At 36.7% G+C, this 21,273-nt stretch overlaps 1 protein-coding gene across 3 annotated transcripts; it reads right to left on the bottom strand.

The window, feature by feature from the left end:
* Positions 1 to 1,825: 1,825 nt before the first annotated feature.
* LOC109259078 (C-type lectin domain family 2 member B-like) lies at positions 1,826 to 20,976 on the bottom strand. 3 transcript variants are annotated; one of them, XM_019436403.2, is made up of 6 exons: positions 20,729 to 20,976; positions 18,309 to 18,518; positions 13,659 to 13,757; positions 10,565 to 10,728; positions 5,745 to 5,848; positions 1,826 to 4,255 (listed from the first exon to the last, which is right to left on the bottom strand). In XM_019436403.2, the coding sequence occupies exons 3-6, from the start codon at positions 13,723 to 13,725 to the stop codon at positions 4,147 to 4,149; spliced, it is 444 nt and encodes a 147-aa protein (XP_019291948.1). In that variant the 5' UTR covers positions 13,726 to 13,757; positions 18,309 to 18,518; positions 20,729 to 20,976; the 3' UTR covers positions 1,826 to 4,146. The 3 variants fall into 3 exon arrangements, with proteins under 3 accessions (XP_019291948.1, XP_019291947.1, XP_019291946.1); XM_019436402.2 differs by lacking the exon at positions 18,309 to 18,518 and having other exon boundaries at positions 1,826 to 2,220; positions 4,115 to 4,255; XM_019436401.2 differs by lacking the exon at positions 18,309 to 18,518.
* Positions 20,977 to 21,273: the final 297 nt, after the last annotated feature.

Here is a 21,273-nt window from a genome sequence, read left to right as displayed (position 1 = left end):
TGGATTCCTATCATATCCCAATTATTTAAAGCAATGTCTGATACACAATAGATGCTCAATAAATATTGGTTGAATAACAATTGATAGGTACTGTGGAGAAAAGTTGCATGTCACTTATGAGGATATAACTTAGGGGGATATGATGTTGTCCCTTAATTTAACTAATACATCTTTAAATGTGTGACAAATGAACTGAGATCTAAGTGAGTAGAAATGGGTAGAAGAAGAGGGAAGCTTCCATGAAGTCCCAGATAAAACACCAATAGGAAAAAAAAAAAAAACTTTTGGATTTATAAGCATGTTATGCTTTTTAAAAATGCAAAGGTAGTGTTACTGGACCCAAGAAAGGATAAACGGGATGTGAAATATGCTGGAAAATAAGAGGTGTCTTAATGTCACACATTTTCACTTTCATTTCAACAGCAATTGGAAGCCAATAAAAAGCTTGAGTTAGCAGAGTAACCAGGTCAGTTTCGAGATTTAGTACCATTACCCCGGCTACCACATGGGAAAAGGAAAATGAAGAAGTGTTCCAGTTATGAATTAATTTAGGCGACTGTTGGGCAACAGATGATGGGCTGGTATGAAAGCTTTGGAGATGCAGTGAATTGAAATATAAACATTAATAGGATTTATTATGAACAGTAAAAATTTAACTTTCTTGAAAGAGAGGTGTACTATTTTAAATTGTGCTTAGGTTTTGAGAATGTACTTGTTTCATTTACTCCTTCAACCATCACTTTACTTCAAGAATTTTCATCTCAGATTCACACCTTCCTCCCCCAGCAATACACACCCAGCAAACAGTTCTGCTCATGGGTTACCTGCCGAGTATTTCTATTTATTCCTACTAAATTGACTACAAATGGTAGATGAGGAACAAAGCCAATGTTAAGGGTAAAACCAGGTTTCTGTTTTTATACACTTAGTTGGATGGTGTTTACATTTGGAAGACTGAGGAGAGCTATATTTTGAGGGAAAGATGATAAATTATAGACATATTCAGAGGCAAACCATAAGAGGCTCTTAATGGAGAACAAACTGAGGGCTAATGGAGGGAGGTGTGTGGGGAATGGGCTACGTGATGGGTATTAAGGAAGGCACTTGTTGTGATGAGCACTGGGTGCTGTATGTAAGCGACGAATCACTAAATTCTGCTCCTGAAACCAATACTACACTAAATGTTAACTAACTAGAATTTAAATAAAAGTTTGAGGAAAAGAGATACAATTCAGATGTTAAAATGGAGTCCACGGTTAGATAATATGGAACTCAAAGAAAGTATCACTGTTGAATATGTAAATTTAGGATCCCTTAGAGTAGACGTTGATCCCTAATGTATAAAGGATCCCTCCTCCCAGGGAGGAGTAGGAAGAGAGAAGATGAAAGGCCTAAAACTATAGGAAGACTAACAAATCTGGCAGAGACATAAATTGAAAAGAGCAGAGAAATCAGGGGAATATGATGTCACAAAAATTCTTGGAAGACAGTATTTAAAGAAGGAACGAATAGAAAAGAAATGTTACATTCTGCTTGAGGTGACTTGTGAGATGTTAACTGAAGCAGTTTCACTGGGTATGGAAATACAGATTGGCATGATTTGATGAGAGCCGCTTTTGCAGAATGGTAGATAAAACCAAATGTGACCAGGCTGAGATGCTGGGAGGACATATTTTCTTTAATTTAAAGAAGGCTCCTGAAACAAGGAAGGGACACCCTAGCTTAGGTGTATATCTGAAAAAGATGGAACATAGAAATGGAAATAAGCTGATCTTGATAATACAAAGTATCAGATTGCTGGGCTGCCGTAACAAAGTGCCACAAATTGCGGGGCTTAAAACAAGAGAATTTTATTGTCTCATAGATGGGGAGACTAAAAGTCCAAGATCAAGGTGTCTACAGGGTCCATGCTCTCCCAGACTGCTCTAGAGGAGAATCCTCTCTTGCCACTTCTGGCTTCTCTTGGTAGCTGGTAATCCTTGGCATTCCTTGTGTTATAGATATATCACTTCAGTCACATGGCCACTTTTTCTCCATGTGTCTTCACATAATCTTCCTTTTGTGAGTGTTCATCACTAAATCCAAATTTTCCCTTCTTATAAGGACACCAGTCTTAGAGAGATCTGGGCCGATCCTAATGATTTCATTTTGTATTACATTTTTCATGGCTCTATTTATAAATGAGGTCACATTCTGAGATGCTGAAGGTTAGGACTTCCACTTGGCGATGTAATTAAAGCCATAACAGAGAGGAAATAAAATTTTATTAAAACTACACATGACTAAAGTTTATAAATATTACTACTACCATATGGAATAGAATTCACTGTTTTTCATAATATGTATAAATAACTATTAAATAACCGAACAAAATTATTATGATCTACAGCTGAAAAGAAGTTGTGTGATTATTGACTGATAAATATTTGATCTTGTAATGTCTGGCAGATTCTGGGAATTTTGGGGTGGGTGGGGGAGAGCTTCCATTTAAGCAAACAATTTGATTAAAATGTGTTATAGAATTCACGAGCCCACGAAAGGTATTATGACTTATCTGTAAATCTTCAAAACAAGGGATAGAGGAGATTGATTATGCATTTGCTTATTGTCCAGTGAGTGTGGAAGCAGGTTTGTAATAGTGTCCACACATCACTTCTTCCCGTCCAGGTCCAAGGACCCCCTCTGCCTTCTTTATTGCTAAGTGTGTCTTTCCTGGCTAGTTTCACTCCTCATGAGAAAAAGTTAGCAATGCTGTTATTATTCACACTATCATGGCTCTTAAAAATGTGCTTTCAAACACATTTTTAAACAAACAAAAAATTGAAACAACATGCATCTGCTTGAGTTTGCACATGTCTAGCACTGTCTACTTCATTCTGATTTCATCATCATGCCATATTCTTCATAAATATTCTTTTCCAGTGATTCTCTCAAAGGTTGGCGTTGTGGTGCATTGACGATCACAAATGTGAATCTAATCTAAGATATGCATAAAATATGGGCAATAATGTTTTAGATGTATTAAATTCATCATTCGCAATTTTATACTGTAAAGGTAAAGCAACAATCTTCCAATCATGTCTTTGTTGATTTGTTGAAACCTTGGTCCCTGCTTATCCAGAGAAAATTTTAGGGCAGTCACATTCATGAATTTAGACATGAGATATTAAAAATAAATATCAGAATAAATCAATTTGGAATAAATACAATATAGCATTAGGACCGATTTAAATTTTATCTAGGAATACAGAGTAGTTATTTAATATTAGAAAACTTGTGTCATTAACCACGTTGAAAGATTAAGGAAGAACATCAAAACAAATGCAGGAAACAAAAAACAGGAGAAAATTCAAAGTCCCTTTCTATAAAAACATTTTTTTTTTTTTTTTTTTTTTTTAGGAAACAGGAAGAGAAAAGATCTGCCTTCACTTATAAAAGTGCATTAAAAAAAACACTGAGATAAAACACTGGTAAGGTGGAAATGTTAGAAGCATTTTCTTTAACATGTGAAACACACCAAAAATGTTCACTGTCAATATTGTCCTGGCAGTCCTACACATTTTAATTAGACAAGAATTAAGTAACAGTTATAAGATAAGAAAAAATAAAAGTGCTGTTTTACAATATTTAAAAGAATCCACCAATTGTTAGAAATTGGACGTTTTCAGAATGTATGTTGAACAGAAGAATAGCCAAAACAGTTACATTTCCATATATAAAGTAACTATTTTAAAAAGTAATAAAATCATACAATTGCAATAACATAAACATCAGATACATTCAATATGGGCACATATAATAAATAACATTCATGACTCATTAGAAAAATTACAGATCACTCAAGAAGACCAACACAATACAAAACATATAAATAAATAGAAAAATAACACCATAAATACACACTTCTCAAATTGACCTAGAGATCCTGTGAAATTACAAGATTCTTCTAAAATGTTACAGAAAAGCAAAGGTACAGGCCATGTGAAGAGTAGAAAAATAAGTTGAAGGAAATTATTTTAACAACTATCAAGATGTATTATCAGGCTAAAGCAGTAGAGTGTTGAAAATTAACTTACACAGAAGGAGAGAAAACCAGCTACAAAGATCATTGTACCTGTATTGTAATTCCACTATAGAAACCTGAATTTAGTGCATTTGCATCCTGCAAATCCATTTTCTGTCTGTGTAGCATCTAGCTGTCGCCGCACCAACGTGATCGAGGTAAGCACACTTTTCATTTCCTCTCACAGGAAACCTATGATAAAGGGGTTAAACACTATGTGTTAAAAATTCCTGTGACTTGGGGGCCCTTGGGTGGCTCAGTCTGCTGAGTGTCCAACTCTTGATTTCGGCTCAGGTCATGATCCCAGGGTCGTGGGATAAAGCCCTGCATCTGGCTCTGCACTGAGCATAGAGTCTGCTTAATATTCTCTCTCTCTCGGGCACCTGGGTGGCTCAGTCGGTTAAGCGTCCGACTTCCATTCAGGTCATGATCTTGCAGTTCATGGATTCAAGCCCATGTTGGGCACTGTACTGACAGCTGGGAGCCTGGAGCCTGCTTTGGATTCTGTGTCCCACCCCCCCCACCTCCAACCTCTTGCCCCACCCCCCCCACTCCCTGCTTCTCCCCCACATGCACTCTCTCTCTCTCTCTCTCTCTCCTTCAAAATAAATAAACACTGGGGAAAAAAAAGATTCTCTCTCTTCCCCCCCCTCTGTTATTCTCCCCCACTTATGCTCTCTCTAAAATATAAATAAAAAACAGTTTTGCTAAAAACTCCCATGATTTCTTCTTGCCCAATGACCCTTTTTAAAAAATATGTGTCCAGAGTCCTAAAAAAATGTGGTGTGGCACAGACTTCTCTTGCTAAGGGGAAGATATCTGTACCAAATTGGACTGTAACAGTCTCTCTTCCAAGAGTTTATACCTGTTAAACTGCCATTAACACAGTTCTATGTAATCAGTGCAACTATCAGTTTATATAAGCCAATAGTCCTTAAGCCAGGGTGATTTGCCTTCTGTTCCCCAAACACACAGACACAAGTGACACTTGGCAACATCTGGAGACACTTTGGGTTGTCGCAATAGAGGTTGGGGAGGAATTGCCTAATAAGTAGAAGCCAGAGACACTGCTCATATCCTCAAATGCACAGGACAGTACCCCCTCCCCGCAACAAAGAATTATTCAGTCCAAAATGTCCGTTGTGTTGCTGTTGGGAAATTCTAACATAAACTAAGTGGCTAAGTAGCTGGCAGTCACCATGTGAGTTGTTACACTAAGGTCACGTGTGCAGTAAATTTAGGTCTTTAGATCCAGCTTTCTATATTGCAAAATGGAAGATGTGAAGCCCAAATAAATTCAAGTTAAAATGAACAGTAAGTTGACCTTGAACTGTAAGAGATATCAGCAAACAGGGAGCATGAAGTTTGAAGAATAGATACAATTTGGAGAAGATAGGTTAAAATCAGGCAAAAGATTTTTGGCTTTTTCTTGGTCTGTGTTTATGAATCTCAAAATTCATATTTTCAAAATAACCAGCTAAGACCTTTCCTCTTAGATCCTGATTTCCAACCTCCCTTATTGACTCTTTGAACTGATCTCAATACATGATACAATTTTCCCGATCCCATTTTTCCAACACATACCGAACTCTTGGGTTTTAGAGAAATATAGCTAATGCTGAGGTTCTACAGAGGATTGTGCTATCTAAATTTAAATAATTCCCCAAAGAAAGAAACTCACCATATTTTAGACATGGTTCCATTTACCCATTGTAGTGTTTGATTTTCGGTTATCTCCAGTCCAATCCAGTGATCAGCAGTGCATTTGTATCGCCTAAGAAAATCCTTTAGAGACAAAATAAATTGGATATATTTTTTTAGTTTTTAGTACAAACTATTGTGCTCCTCTTGCTTTGCAGTTTATGGGGAGCAAGACAATAGATGTCGCCAAAAAATAGCTATGGGATTTTGAAAAATGTATTTTACCCTCTGACCCTTAGGTTTCTTATCTGTAAACAAAGATGTGAGATAAATTTTCTTAAGATCCTTTTTTGATTCCAAATTTATATTCAATATGGAAATCTATTCCTCCAGGATTTTAAAATTTTAAACTTCTGGAAAGCCAGAGTTTGCAAGTGATTTCTCACACAGCCTTTCTTAAAAAAAAAAAAAAAAAAAAAAAAAAAAAAAAAAAATATATATATATATATATATATATATATATATTTAAATTCAAGTTAGTTAACATACAGTGTAGTATTAGTTTCAGGGGTAGAACCCAGTGATTCATTACCTACATACAATACCCAGTGCTCATCTGAAGTGCCCTTCTTAATGCCCATCACCTGTTTTACCCATCCCCCTGACTCCCCACCCCCATCAACCCTCCGTTTGTTATTTGCATTTAAGAGTCTCTTATGGTTTACCTCCATGTTTTTATCTTATTTTTCCTTTCCTTATAAGGAAGATGTTGCACAGCCTTTCTAATCATCAGATATTTATTATAATGTTTTTCCACTTCTCAGTAATTACTAAAATATTCATTTTAGAGTTATATTTTACTTCAAATTCTCTCCCAAAATGATCACATGTGCATATGTGCACACACACACACACACACACACCCTTCGTATAGCCAATTCCTTCAGACTTTAATTCTCAAATTTTTTTCTGCCAAAAATTTCTATTTTTTTTTTTAATTTAATGTTTATTTATTTCTGAGAGAAAGGGGGGGGGGGACAAGAGCAGACAGAGAGGGAGACACAGAATCTGAAGCAGACTTCAGGCTCTGAGCTGTCAGCACAGAACCCGATGTGGGGCTTGAACTCACAAACTGTGAGATCATGACCTGAGCTGAAGTTGGACACTTAACTGACTGAGCCACCCAGGTGCCCCCAAAATTTCTACTTCTGATGAGATCATTCAGTAAAAAAATATAATTTTACCCTATTTCTCCTTTTCTCCTTATTCAATGTTGAAATTTCTTGCTACCTTGGAGCATTTTTACCATAGAATTATATATAGAAGGTTATTGAATCTATCGTGCCACTAAATATCTGGGAAACCATAACCTTGACATTGTATCACTCCATGTTTCAATTCTATGATAAATATAAGGGATACGGTTCACAACACTGTGGTCCATTCCCATCTATAACAGTGACACTAATAATCTTTGCATTTTAATATACCATTTTCTGCAGCATTTCATAAATTTATTTGAAAAAAATTTCTCATTGAGCTAAGCTTTGGGTTTATAAAAGAACCCGATTAATCAAACACTGCCCCTGGATTCATAGGGTTTCATAGAGAGTTTTTGAGACTCTCTCTTTCCCTGTCCCTCTGCCTCTCCTCCAATGGGCACAAGTTGTCTCTCAACAACAACAACAACAACAACAACAACAAAAAAAAAGAAATAAGAAAAAGAAAAAGAAAAAGAAAAGAGAACAACAAAAGAAGAAAATTGGATGAGTTTCGGTAGTTGTGGTCTTAGTGACAGGGAACAGGGAGGTGAGTGTCCTAAAACCTATCCATGAAAAATGTTAATTATTATTTGCTCACTAAAGGAATACCAATGTGGCCTCTTGTTAAAGATGCAAGACAACTCTACATTAGTGGAAATAAATATGAGCAATATTTCATGAAACAAGCTTCATCTCATTTTAACTAAAGAAAACATTTTGTAATTTAAGTAAGCATATATAATATTCTAATTAAGCTGTTTTAAATAAACAGTCCTTTAAAATTCTTCCATAGATTATTTTTATCACTCCTTCACAGATTGCTTTACCTCATTTTGTCACTTAAATTTTGCCCAGATCGTGTAGTACATGGTAGGCATCTATCACCTTCAAAATGTACCAGGAAATTGTAGAATCAAAGTCTCTTTTCTTGATCCAAAAAGTGCAATGATTCTTATCAGATGTTTAATGACTTCTCTTAAGTTCATACCTAATATTTTGGTATGCTTTTGACCCATGATATTCACTATTTTTTTTAAGTCTGTGCTGTCAAGATTCCTGTGAGTGAAAATTCTAAAAATATTTTGCCTGATATTTCTTTGTCCCTCAAAACTTTTACGAGCACTCGTTACTTTTCCACCTTTATGCTAATTTAGACATTTTTTTCCCCAGGAGGAACTGTAAAGGGAAATTTAAGAATTTCCCAGAACATTCATTGCAAAAGTCTTGCAAAATTCGGCAGTGAAACTACTGACTAAGGATGCTCTTCCTATTAATTTAAGTCGGCATCTAACTTGTTGATTTGCTGTGTCTGCTCTTAACGTACCTAGTTTTTTTTTGTTTTTTTTTTTTATTCAGATTTCTCTACCTTTTGTTGCAAACAAAAGTTGAGTTTCTTCGCATTGATCTGTAAATTGCCCCAGTCTGGTTTGCACCCGTTTGAATTTGAACCAATCTCAGGTAGAGGGCAGAAATATATTTTGTTCCCCACAGAAGTAAGAAAATTCTCTTTTTAACAATTTTAAATGCCGTACTGTGCTGTTTTACATTGTAAGCCCTTTTTTTTTTTTTTTTTTTTTTTTAACGTTTTTTATTTATTTTTGGGACAGAGAGAGACAGAGCATGAACGGGGGAGGGGCAGAGAGAGAGGGAGACACAGAATCGGAAACAGGCTCCAGGCTCTGAGCCATCAGCCCAGAGCCCGACGCGGGGCTCGAACTCACAGACCGCGAGATCGTGACCTGGCTGAAGTCGGACGCTTAACCGACTGCGCCACCCAGGCGCCCCTGTAAGCCCTTTTTAATTGTACATTATTCAAGTTATATTTCTTCTTATATTGACCCTTAATTTTTTTTTTTTATTTGAGGATAGTTGGTATACATTGTTACATAGTTTCAGGAGTACAAGGTAGTGACTCAATAAGTTTATACATTATGCGATACTCATGACAAGTGTAGCTATTGTCTGTCACCATACAAGGTTATTACAATATCATTGGCTGTATTTCCTATGCTGTGCCTCCTATTCCTGTGACTTATTCATGCCGTAGCTGGAAGTCTGGATCTCCCAGTCTCCTTCACCCATTTTGCTCAGTCCCCCATCCTCCTCCCCTCTGGCAACTATCAGTTTGTTCTCATATTTCTACGTCTGCTTCTGCTTTTTGTTTATTCATTTATTTTTTTAATTATTTTAAATGTTTATTTATTTTGAGAGAGAGTCAGCATGAACACGGGAGAGGCAGAGAGACAGGGAGAAAGAGAATCCCAAAAAGGCTCCATGCCATTAGTGCAGAGCCTCATGGGGGGCTCGATCCCACGAACTGTGAGATCATGACCTGAGTTGAAATCAAGAGTCAGATGCTTAACTGACTGAACCACCCAGGCGCCCCCATTTTTTTTTTAGATTCCACACATGAGTGAAATCATATCTTAACCATTCACTTTTTTTTTTTAAGTTTATTCATTTATTTTGTGAGAGAGTGAGGAAGAACAGGGGAGGGGCAGAGAGAGAGGGAGAGAGAGAAGCTCAAGCAGGCTCCACACTGACAGTGCAGACAGAGTCCTTGGGGCTCGAACTCACCAACTGTGAGATCATGACCTAAGCCAAAATCAAGAGTCCGATACTTGACCCACTGAGCCACCCAGGCGCCCCTTGACCCCTTGGCTTTTAAAAAGACTAAACAGGAGTAGAAGCATTTGCTTATTGCATACATGATTCAGGGAAAGAGTGGATTTCACAAGTGCAGAAGTATGTAGTTTTGCAATCCTTTATTAAAATTCTTGGAGATTTCTGTCCCTCCTGGGATTTTTGCCATGTAAATCAGTATTTATTAAACAAAGATCCATAAAGCTTTTAATTTGTACCTGCCTTTGTGGTATAGCAAATGCAACAATTTCAAATAAAACACAGTGTGTGTTCACTGGAAGCCCATGCTTCAATCTAAGAAAACTTTCCAACACATCTGCTGGTTGTGAGTACTCCAACGAAAGCCGCTAAGGGATCTCAGAGACAGACAGCAAAGCAAGACTGAGAAGTCAGAGGAAGGTTCCTCAAAGGGGGTAGCCTGGAGAATCCCATCCTTCGTGAAACAATTATGTCTTTGTGGAGTGTTGGCTTTTAAAAGGATCCCAGGGGCATCTGGGTGGGTCAGTTGGTGAAGTGTTGACTCTTGGTTTCGGCTCAGGTCATCATCTCACGGTTCATGGGTTTGAGCCCCATGTCGGGCTTTGAGGTTGAAGCCTGCTTGGGATTCTCTCTCTCTCTCTCTCCCTCTCTCTCTGTCCTTACCCTGCTCATGCTCTCTCTCTCTCTCTCTTTTTCTCAATAAATAAATAACTTAAAAACAATAAAAGGATTCCAAATTTTGTGAAGTTATTCTATTTATACTCCTTAAAATATAAACACAGCTGTCAACTCTATTGCTTGATGTTAAGTCTTAACCCTATTCAAACCGAACATCAGCAGGTTTTCCAACTTTATCTCACATGGCATGTTCTAAACATCTTCTTCATAGACAGGCATGTGTGAAAAAAATTTACATTATCATATCATTTGAATGCCCCTTCTTAAGAAATTTTGTAAGAATGGTGCGTTAAATTACCATTTCTTTTGTCGTGTCAATGATAGTTAGGTCTGCACCTCGAGTGATACAGTCATGTCTACTTGAATTCCAATCCCCTTCTTCTTTAGAGAAATAATAGCATTTTTTTTGGAAGCCAATCCAATCATCTGGGCAGAAATGATGAGTACGCGGACATTGTGTAGCTGGAAATGAGACAGACACATATATCAAAGACCAGATGAAACACTATGCCACCGTATTTTGAGATCAATTGGGGAAGACAAGGTCATGAGGCAAAAGATCATGATCACGACCAGAATTGCACATCTATCACACAACAAGGTGAAAAACAAATGTCACGTTAGTTGAAAAGATAGCAGTTCAGGATTTGACAGGATGCTGATATTCCTTTCAACTCCTACCCCAGTAATGCATCAGCCTTCACGGGGCTACTAGTGTGAGTTTATCCGTGTTAAGTCACCTTTACTGTCTTGGGGCAAGTGAAATATAATGAAATTCTAGCATTATCTGGGGTAATAAAAATACTAATTTATATTAGACTGTTATAATGGAGGACACATGTTTTAACCTCTAAGGAAGCAATGAAAATAATAAAACAGAATACAAAATTAACATTATGTATGTTGACTGCTTATTGTCAACTAGGTATCGCCATCACTCTATGGCTCTGGGTTAACCATTGAAAAGACTCTACATGAGATTTTGAAGGCGGAAGTAGGGCAGAGCCATTATTCTCAGAGACATAGGGCATAGGAACGTCCCAAGCCTTTTTTATTTTTTTGTAGTACTTTTTGCTTTATTTTATTATTTTTTTAATATGAAATTTATTGTCAAGTTGGTTTCCATTCAACACCCAGTGCTCATCCCAACGGGTCGTCCCAAGCTTTTTAATGAGTTTGCCTTTGGTACTCTTGACAGCTAGATGTATTTTTAGACTTTCCCCAAATCTCTAGGTTCTCCAAACACATTAATGCTTTAAGCCAAAGTCATCAGTAACTATTCCTCCTCCAGCTACACAGCTTTCCAGATCATCACTCCCCGGCTCCTTCCACAGCCATGTTATCCCTAATTCTCATATTAAAGTCCTGTTCTAACATTTTCCGAGACTATTTTCTTGAAAGCACCCAGACTGAATCAGTTTTTGGTACCAAAAATGGGTCTAAAGGAAAAAAACCTTAAGGATGAGTATTAATTGTCCATGTGATTCTCTTTAGAGGCATGGATTCAAACACCAGTTGTAAATGGGATGCTGGTGATATGTGAAGGTAAAACAATTAAATTATCACCTGCAGTCACCTGATGCCAAGCACCTATAGAAGTGAAAGCTTTAACACCTTTTTCTTTTTTTTTCCTTTTTCTTTTTTTTTTAAATTATAATTCCAGTTAGTTAACATATATTCCCTTCAGGTGTACAATATAGTAATTGAATACTTCCATACATCCCCCTATGCTCATCATGATACATGCACTCCTTAATCCTTACCACCTATTTAACCCATCCCCCACCTCCCTCCCCTCTGATAACCATCAGTTTATTCTCTATAATTGTCTATTGCTTGGTTTCTCTCTCTCTCTCTCTCCCATTTCTTTCCCTTTTTTTGTTTTGTTTCTTAAACACAAGATCATGACCTGAGGTGAAGTCAGACGCTTAACTGACTGAGCTAACCAGGCGTCCCAAGAAAATAAATTTTTAGATTAAAATTGTCTAAAAATTAAGAACTTCCATTCATTGGAAGACATCATACAGAAAATAAACTTAAGCTTCATAGCTAAAGAAGATTTTTACTATAGTTACAATATTTACATAGTAGAAGACATTTACAAAATATTTTTATTTACTATACTAAATAACACTATGAATCAAACAAAAACCGAAGAGGTAACTCAACAAAAATATGGACCAAGTATCTGAATATACCCATCACAAAATACTGTGGCTAAGTGAGCAATAAATATGACAAGGAGTTTAACAGTATTGGTCATCAGGAAAATGTCGATTAAAGTCACAATAAGGTATCAACACACACTTATCAGAATGGCAAAAATGTGTAAAGTTGGCAACAAAGTGTTGACCAGTATGTTAAAAAAAAACTGGCATTCTCTTACACTTTGGGCTGGACTATCTACTATCTATGGAAATATTTGCTAAAACTGACCTATGCATATTCCATGGCTTAATAATTCTTCTCATAAGTATATCCTACACAATATCCACTAGTCACTAAAAGGCTAAAAGTGTAAAGATGTTCAAAGCAGCATCATTTGCAGTAGTCAAAATGTGGCCCAACCTGAATGTCCGTCAAAATAGAGTGATTGATATAGAGCATGAAATACTCTATAGCAAGGATCTGAAAAGTACAACCTGAAGCCAAAATCAGAGATGAAAAGGTGTTTACATTTTAAAATAGTCAACACAGTAAAAAATAATAGAAAAATCAAAACAATTAAAAGAGGAATAATATTTTGTGACATGTGCAAATTATACGATATTCAAATTTCCATGTCTAATTTCAGTGAAACACAGACAAGCTCAATTGTCTGTGCATCATGGGCAATGTTTTCATACCACAAATGCAGAATGGAGAACTTGCAATACCGATTGTATGGCTAACAAAACCAAATTTATTTACTCTCTGGTTCTTTGCATGAACATTTTTCCAACCCCTTGAATGAGTCAATGAACTTTTGCTACATGTTATAACACGAAAGAATCCTACAAACATGATGTGGAACAAAGGAAACAAGATGCAGAGAATACATAAAAATTGCATGATCTTATTCATAGAAAAATGCTTAAATGGGCAAAACCAACCTATGCAACAGAAATCAAGACAGTGATTGCCATTGGTATGGGAATGTTGGATGGAATGTGAGATTATTCGGGTGAACGATTTCGTCTTCATCATTTTTGTGTCTCCCAATGCTTTATGTAGGTCATGTAATTCATAACAATCCATTCACTGATACTCCTTACGGATCATGAATAATGGGAAAAGAGTGAGAATAATGAGAAAAGATCATGAATGAGGCAGAAAAGAAAATGATCGTTCAGTAGGAAGCCCTAAGAGAGAAAAAAAATAAGTAAAGACATAAAAAAATGTAATTTACTCACCCATTAAACTAATTAGAAGAAGAAGAAGAAGGATGGTGCTGGATAATATTGTCAATAAAACGCACATTAAACGAGTTATCTTATACTTGTCCTTAATACCTGAAAAAAGTTATATTTAGAGACAGGTAAAAGAAATACAAAATTTGTATTCATAATCATAACTAACAAACTTCTTTAGGCAATTTATTCTGATATTTCACAAGATGACACAAACATACTCTTTCTGCGTGTTATGGAGAACAACAACCTTGGTTTTTTTTTAAATGCCTTAGGATCGTTATGTTCAATCCACGTGTTACCATGCTGTGGATTTTACTGCCATAGTCCAAGGAATCAAATAGAATTGTTTAGGGTAGAATTTCTTTAGGCCTGGAGCCACCCCCAGGGCCTTCAGTATCTTTCTTCCATGGTGCAATATCAGTACATCCTAACAGTCCTTAAATATTTCTAAGAAATTCTACTTTCTAACTAATGAAAACTTTGCTTTAAAGGATAGATAGTATGTCATACATGAAAGTTCATGAAGATTTGGAATTGAGCTTTCTGCTACAAACAAGCAAAGGGAACTTGGACAATACAGTTTTTTTTGTTTTGTTTTGTTTTGTTTTTTTGGTCTGATAGTTCCTCCTCTGCAAAGTCAGGAGAACAGAATAAAATATTCAGTGAAGAATTGTTTTTCTTTTATGAGTGCCCATTTGGGGAAAAATGGCATATAGGTTTTTTGAAATAAAACACTTGTATCTTGTATTATTTTATATGATTAGAAAGTATCCGCCCTTATTGTAAAGTTTTATTAAATTCTAAAAATTACAGGAGTTACTTTAATAGACGGGCATACTTATGGAGGGCGTTTATCGTTCCTATCTTTTCCACCTAGTGAAGAACTGTTCTGTTGTTGAATTAACTGTTTTTCCTTTGTGGATGAGTGAAAGATATTACATTTAAAGCACATATCAATTTATATAAGATATATATATATATATATATATATATATATATATATATGAGATAATCAGCATCATCTTTTGGGTTAACATCCTTCTATCCATAGTTTCACATGTACAACATCTCCCACAAACACCCAATTTTAAACGAGTGCCATCATCATGTACCCACTGTTTTATATTCTAATGTTTTCGGTTAACAATTGGTTCTTCTCATGTGTGGTTGACTATTAAGAATGGCCCCCCAGTGAATCATGTCCCCCTGTGCCCACCATCACTTTGCCACATTTTGCTGCTCCTGTCATCAAAAGATATACAGTGTTTCCCAACCCTTGAATATGAATTGCCTAATGCTTTGTTTTAACCAAGACGGTGGTAGAAGAGAACTGAAACTTTAGAGCCCAGGGCTTACGGGACATTAGAATTTCTACTTTCACTGTTCTGGAGCCCAGCATGACAGAGGGGACAGGAGACATTCCTACTGAATGTATCCATATTCCTAAACCATAGAACCACAGGCAATACAAGGATTGTCTTAAAACACGAAAATTTGGGGTGGTTGTTCATTCAGAGCAATGGCTAAATTTATACGTAAGTAAAAGAATAATTTGACATTATAATTTTATTTATTTATTTTATGGGATTTTTTTTAAAGGTTTATTTGTTTTTGAGAGAGGGAGACAGCACAGGCAGGGGAGGGGCAGAGAGAGAGGGAGACAGAATCCCAAGCAGGCTCCAGGCTCTGAGCTGTCAGCACAGAGCCCAACACGGGGCTCAAACTCACAAACCGGAGATCGAGATCTGGGCTGAAGTTAGACACTTAACTGAGCCACCCAGGCGCCCCTTTTAACAGCATAATTTTAATGGCTGATAATACTTTCATGTAGTTATGCTGTTTAAAAAAATAAAAGTGTTCCGATGGGTATTTAGGCTGCCCTACCCTTTTTAGTTTTAACCAGAACTAGCATGAGCATAGTTTAAATATCTCACATACTTGTCTAATTACCTTAAGAAAAAAAAATTCAACAATAAACAAATTGGCGTATATCAATTAGATGTTCTTCCACAAGTACTGCAGTAATCTACACCATCATGAGTAACATATGAAGATATTGGTACTCATAGAAATTCATAATAAAGTATTTTTTTTAAGTACCGTAAGGAGGGAGAGGGACTGCAACAAAGAGAAAACTAGCATTGTTTCTGAGCCACCAAAGTGTTATTATTTCAACTCTGTGAGAAAGATAATGGGGAATTGTGTCTAACTTTGTGGATTTCTGCCAAATTTCTGAAAAGTCTGGTCGTTAGCTGTGCATTTCTTCTGAGCATCCGCAATTTCAAAAGCTCTGCAGTCAGCAAGGACTGTAGTATCTACAATGCATCACTTTTGAACCAGCATTGTGTTTGTTTTTTTGTTCATTCTTTGCCAAATATTTAGTAATCACCTACGATGTGCTAGTTTCCATAAATTTAATAGTCCACACCAGACATGCAAAATCTCTGCCCTCCTAGAACTTATATTTGGTGAAACAGACCCAGTAAACTGATGAAACCGAATTTAAAAGTTACAAGTTGCAACAAGTGTGGGAAGGCAATAAACGGGATGCTCTGATTGATAAAAGGGAAAATGACAGGGAAAGGTAGCCAGGAGCGCCATTCTGTGGAAATGACATTAACACCTAGACAGAGAACATGAACAGCGGCCATTTATGTGAAATAAACCAGAAATCGCCTTTTAAGCAAAGAGACCAGCAAATGCCTTGAATCAGGAAAACCTGAAAAGAATGTGGCAAAGTAACACGTGTGATAGAGCCCGAAATAGCAGAGGATCGCAACTAGGTAGAAGGAAAATGATGCTCAGCTTTGAAACCCCTGCGAAAGAGCTTGAGTTTCTTCAAGGTGTAACAGGAAGCCACTGAATTGTTTTAGGTAGGTGTTTGGCGTTGGCCACCTTTATGTTTTTAAAGTTCCCTATGACCCGTGAGCGGAGAGACTATTTAGGGAGCTATAACTCCGACAAATCAAGTTACGGTGATCTCTTAAACAGGGGTGGCAGCTGTGGAGATAGAAGCAAAAATAGAACCCTTGGAGGCCACCGGTATCCTTGATAGAGTGGTTTCAGAGTCATACAGAAGAATGTTAGACTGCTGGAAGTAAGGAAGCAAAATCAGCAGGTGGATTCCAAAAACTTGTGCTGTGGGAATTAGAGGAAGCGAAGAGGTAGGTAGTCAGAATGAGATGAGCGGTTATTGTAGGATTAAAAAAAAAAAAAACAAAAAAAGATGCACCACTTCAAGTTTCCATGCATTTGGGGATGGTTAACATGGAAGGGATAGGTTGTCAATGCAGGCAGGAGGGAGAGGCAATAATCAAATTAAAAAGAATTCTCAGGGTGCCTGGGTAGCTCCGCCGGTTAAGCATCCGACTTCGGCTCAGGTCATGATCCCACCATTCATGGGTCGGGGGGCTCTGCTGACAGCTCAGAACCTGAAGCCTGCTTCAGGGTCTGTGTCTCCCTCTCTCTCTGCCTCTCCCCCACTCACACTGTCTCTCTGTCTCTCAAAAATAAACAAATAAACATAAAAAAAAAAAGATTTCTCGCAGAGGGCAGAGGGGTTGTGGTCTGAAGTACAAATGGAGAGATTTCTAGGTAAGAGAAATGACCCTACATCCAGTGCGGCAAAAGTCCAAAAGGGAAGAAACAAAACGCACATCTGTCTTTTCAACCTTTTGGTTCCGCACATGCCGTAATTCAGAACTTGAGTCCACGTTCTTTCTAATGGGGTTGTAATCGCCTTGCAAGTGTCACCTTATGCATTTCCCTGTTTCCCTATTAGTTTTCTTTAAGTGTCAGGTGTCAAGAAAAGAAGACGTTTTCTCCTTTTTCTCCGTCATCAACTAAGTCAACATGTCACCATGCCATTCTGTTTGTCTGGGAATTGGCAGAGTGGACCAAAGAGCCTCAGGTTCAAGATCTTGATCAAAGGTTTCTGGCGTATAAATTTATTTTCTTACCTATTGTGGGCCTATTATCTCCTTATCCATTAAGTGACACTATCTTTCTTTTTGGCTTTAATTAAAGAATATATATGTTGATATGTTTTCAGAAGGTCAGGCTTATCGTAGGAAGTAACTAAAAGAAAGCTTGTGGTGTTTTTTTTTCTCATGTTATAGCTCTCCCATCTTTCCATATTTTATTTATCTTGTGGTGTGTGTGAAGACTATTTACCTCAATATTAAGTGGAATTTTTATGTAAAAAAAATTTTTTTTAACGTTTATTTATTTTTGAGACAGAGAGAGACAGCATGTGAACAGGGGAGGGGCAGAGAGAGAGGGAGACAGAGAATCCGAAACAGGCTCCAGGCTCTGAGCTGTCAGCACAGAGCCCGATGCGGGGCTCGAACTCACAGACCGTGAGATCATGACCTGAGCCGAAGTCAGACACTCAACCGACCGAGCCACCCAGGCGCCCCTAAGTGGAATTTTTAAAATGTAATTTATTATTTTAAGTGGGTAGCCAGGCTCTTTGGAATCCTTGCCTACAGAATGATTGCCGGAAGAAACGCAAAGCTGCTTGAAATCAATGACCCTTCATTAAAAAAAAAAAAAATCTAGCTTTTTAAGTGGCTGAATCTAAGAATCATGGAGGAGTTTTAAAAAGAGGAAATGCCTCTGAAGCCAACACAAAGAAAGAAGGGCACGTACCTCCTGATACTATTAGAAATGCTAATTTGCATTATGACACAAGAGTCCTTTCCAGGGCAGAGTTGGTAGACGATGTAACTTTGTGGTGCATGTGACAACCGTCAGATCCCGTGGGCAGACCATATCAGCCTCAATAAAGATGTTGGTGCCATGAATATGGCAAAGAAACAGTGTGACTTTTGTTATAGGCGTAGCACAGAATTAGCAGGACTAAAATCAAAAGGCTAATCACTGTTGGGATCTATCTGGTCACAAATAATCATAGAAAAGGAGTGACTCAAGACTCTTGATGCTTCTATGTTGCTTAAAAGCTGGGAAACTTCACATAACCCTGGAAGTACCTCCCTCCCTCCTCCCCCCACCCCCAACTTTCTCAATACCACCAACTGGCAAAGATTAAATGTCCTGCCAGCTCAGCGGGATGGAGACTTGGAGTGGCATTTCGTTTGATGTAAGGCACTAATGAATTGGACATTTATTGCACTTCTGAACATGCAGGTACATGTTTAAACATGCTACCTGTTTATTCTCTAATTAATCTATCCATTTCCTGAGCCCTAAAATCTAATTTTCTACGTTCAATTTAAATAGCTTTCATTTTATAAGTTCCTTCTCTCTCAAATTATCCAAAAAACAAACAAACAAACAAAACCCTGAAAATGTTTCCTTCCTGCTATGAATTTAGTATTGAGAGATGAATTTCAAAGAAATTGCTCAGCCCTCATAATCTGTTCAACAAAGGAATGTAAGAAACAGATAACATCCCAGGGTAACTCGGCAAAAACCTATTTAATTAATAAATGTAACTAAAATAGTTTTACACTCATCCCTATTGTAATCTAAACAGCTAAGGATTCCAATTACTTTCCCCACAGAAAAGTTTCACGGACTCAAGTAATTAGTTTCAGTTTCTGAGACTGATCTTCAAGCTGTCTTCCGCAGCACATATACTAAAATCATCTCTAATTTTCTCCAAGGAGAGATAAGAGGAAAGATCTAGGGTGACCAATAAATTTAAAACCAAATAAAATTCCCTTTTCCCTAGTTGATAGCTATAGAAAAAATCATAAATTACCAACAAGTGGAATGAATAAAATAAAAGAAAAATGAAAAAATAAAATATTTAAAAATAAATTGTCCAATGCACTAAATTTAACAAGGGCATTTTGAAGTTCAAATTATGCATCTATATAGGTTAAATATAATGTATATAATATTATTTAGTAAATTACAGAATATACATAATATTTTGTACATATACATAATATATAAAAGATACATAATATATAATATACATAATATATAAATTATATATATTTATATACATATACATAATATACATAATATATAAAATTTATTTATACATAAAATGTGTAAATTCACACTGTTTGAGATGTAAGATAGAAATTAACACTGATTGGATGAGTGGCTAGAAAGCTTTCTGTAAAACTTTTGGTTCTGATATTTTCATGTGATCAGCTAATATTTGATCCCATTGTCCCCAACCCTCTTTGATCTAACCTTAGACAAAATGATGACATTGTCAAAAAAAGAGGAATAAAGTATTTACGCATTCTAATATGAACTGCAGCACTCTTGATTGCTGCATAAACTAGTAGGTTGAAAGACATTAAATGGCAAGTGTTCAAAACCCACCATCATCTCGAAACCATCCATTGTTGTATTTACTGCATTTTCGTGTCATTGCCTCTCTTCTTCACCTTTTTTATGACCCCTGTTGAAATAACTTTGAAAGATTTTTCTGCTAGATTTAGACTTTAGATCTTACATAGTCCAAACTTGCTATTTAGTGCATCCAAAGCTCCCAAGTGGTTTTCTAGTTCTCGTTTTTTTAAGGTACATTTTCTTTTCTTATCTTGTGTAAGGTTGCCAGAGACATCTTCAAGGATATCCGAGCACTAGCAATTGGTTCAATGACAGCGGGAGAGGAGGCTACTTTCTGCTCTTAAGCACCCCCAGAGTCCAATTTATCTTGACTCCACTCACTGTTAAAACACGAGAAAAATTGGCCAGACTTTTCCTATTGTGTCTGCATTCTGCGTGTTGAATGTGGACATGGATCAAATTTAACATTTTCTCCAGTAGTGGTTTTATTAAATACTTAGTAAAAATGAAATTAAATCTTGAACAGGTTTAAGCTGTGGTTAATCCCTCGCCACTATCAGTTCAGATAAGATAAGTCGATCTCCCTTTAAGAAGTCAAAACAGTCCATGGCAAATCTGAATTTTGTCATCACAATTTTCATTTTATGGAGACGTTAGCCCAAAAAAGGATTTTTCTGCCTTGATGGGGAAAAAAGCAACAAAATCCACTTCGTGCCTTTGAAGGCTTTGTTTAACACTGCATGTCAGAATTTTCATAAATAACCTTCGTTCTGAACAATTGTGAATGTCCTTACCTTGTTTCTTTTCGTCAGTTCCTTGATTGCTGCCAGCAGTCTGGGTAACTACAGGGGAGCTTTGTGTCATCTCGTCCAAAACCTCTCTTCAAAGTTTTAAATTTAGTGTAAAAATGTTATTATTTGTTTATTTATTTTCTTTTTATAGCAGCTTCACACTACGGTTACTCTACTTTGGAAAAACAAAATGAAAGTTAACAGCTCATCTATGATTGAGTCAAACTGTTGTCTTCTCACCACAATATCTTCCTGTAAAATGAAAAAAAAAAAAAAAAAAACAAAACCATTACTAGAGAAGGAGGAAGTTAACTAAATGGTAAAGAAGTAACAAACTCATAGATTCTGACTTTCTCAACAGGGGAACCCCATCGAAACTTTCGAACAAAAAAATATTCCAGAGGCTATTTTTCAATTGTTTCAAGAGCAGCACCTAACTAGCATCCTTCCAGGGCCATGGGAGATAAGAATATTAATTGATTAAAAGGCACACTTTAAGTCATTCTGTCTCGATGATCCTGTGTTTAGAAAGACTGTCTTAAAGGTGA

The sequence above is a fragment of the Panthera pardus genome, unplaced genomic scaffold, assembly GCF_024362965.1.
Source record: "Panthera pardus isolate Hobbes unplaced genomic scaffold, ASM2436296v1 HiC_scaffold_6, whole genome shotgun sequence".
Classification (NCBI taxonomy): Eukaryota; Metazoa; Chordata; class Mammalia; order Carnivora; family Felidae; genus Panthera; species Panthera pardus.
The sequence above is the reverse complement of the archived record's forward strand: the minus strand, read 5'-3'. Positions and strand labels throughout refer to the sequence as shown.

What these genes read in the sequence shown, in the direction of transcription:
- LOC109259078 (XM_019436401.2), bottom strand. Translation starts at nt 20,798, where the DNA reads ATGACACAAAGCTCCCCTGTAGTTACCCAGACTGCTGGCAGCAATCAA. An exon ending in AACTGACGAAAAGAAACAAG is followed by an intron (nt 13,758 to 20,728) that starts GTAAGGACATTC and finishes AACTTTTTTCAG; the next exon opens with GTATTAAGGACAAGTATAAG. An exon ending in TTGACACGACAAAAGAAATG is followed by an intron (nt 5,849 to 10,564) that starts GTAATTTAACGC and finishes TTGTCTCTAAAG; the next exon opens with GATTTTCTTAGGCGATACAA.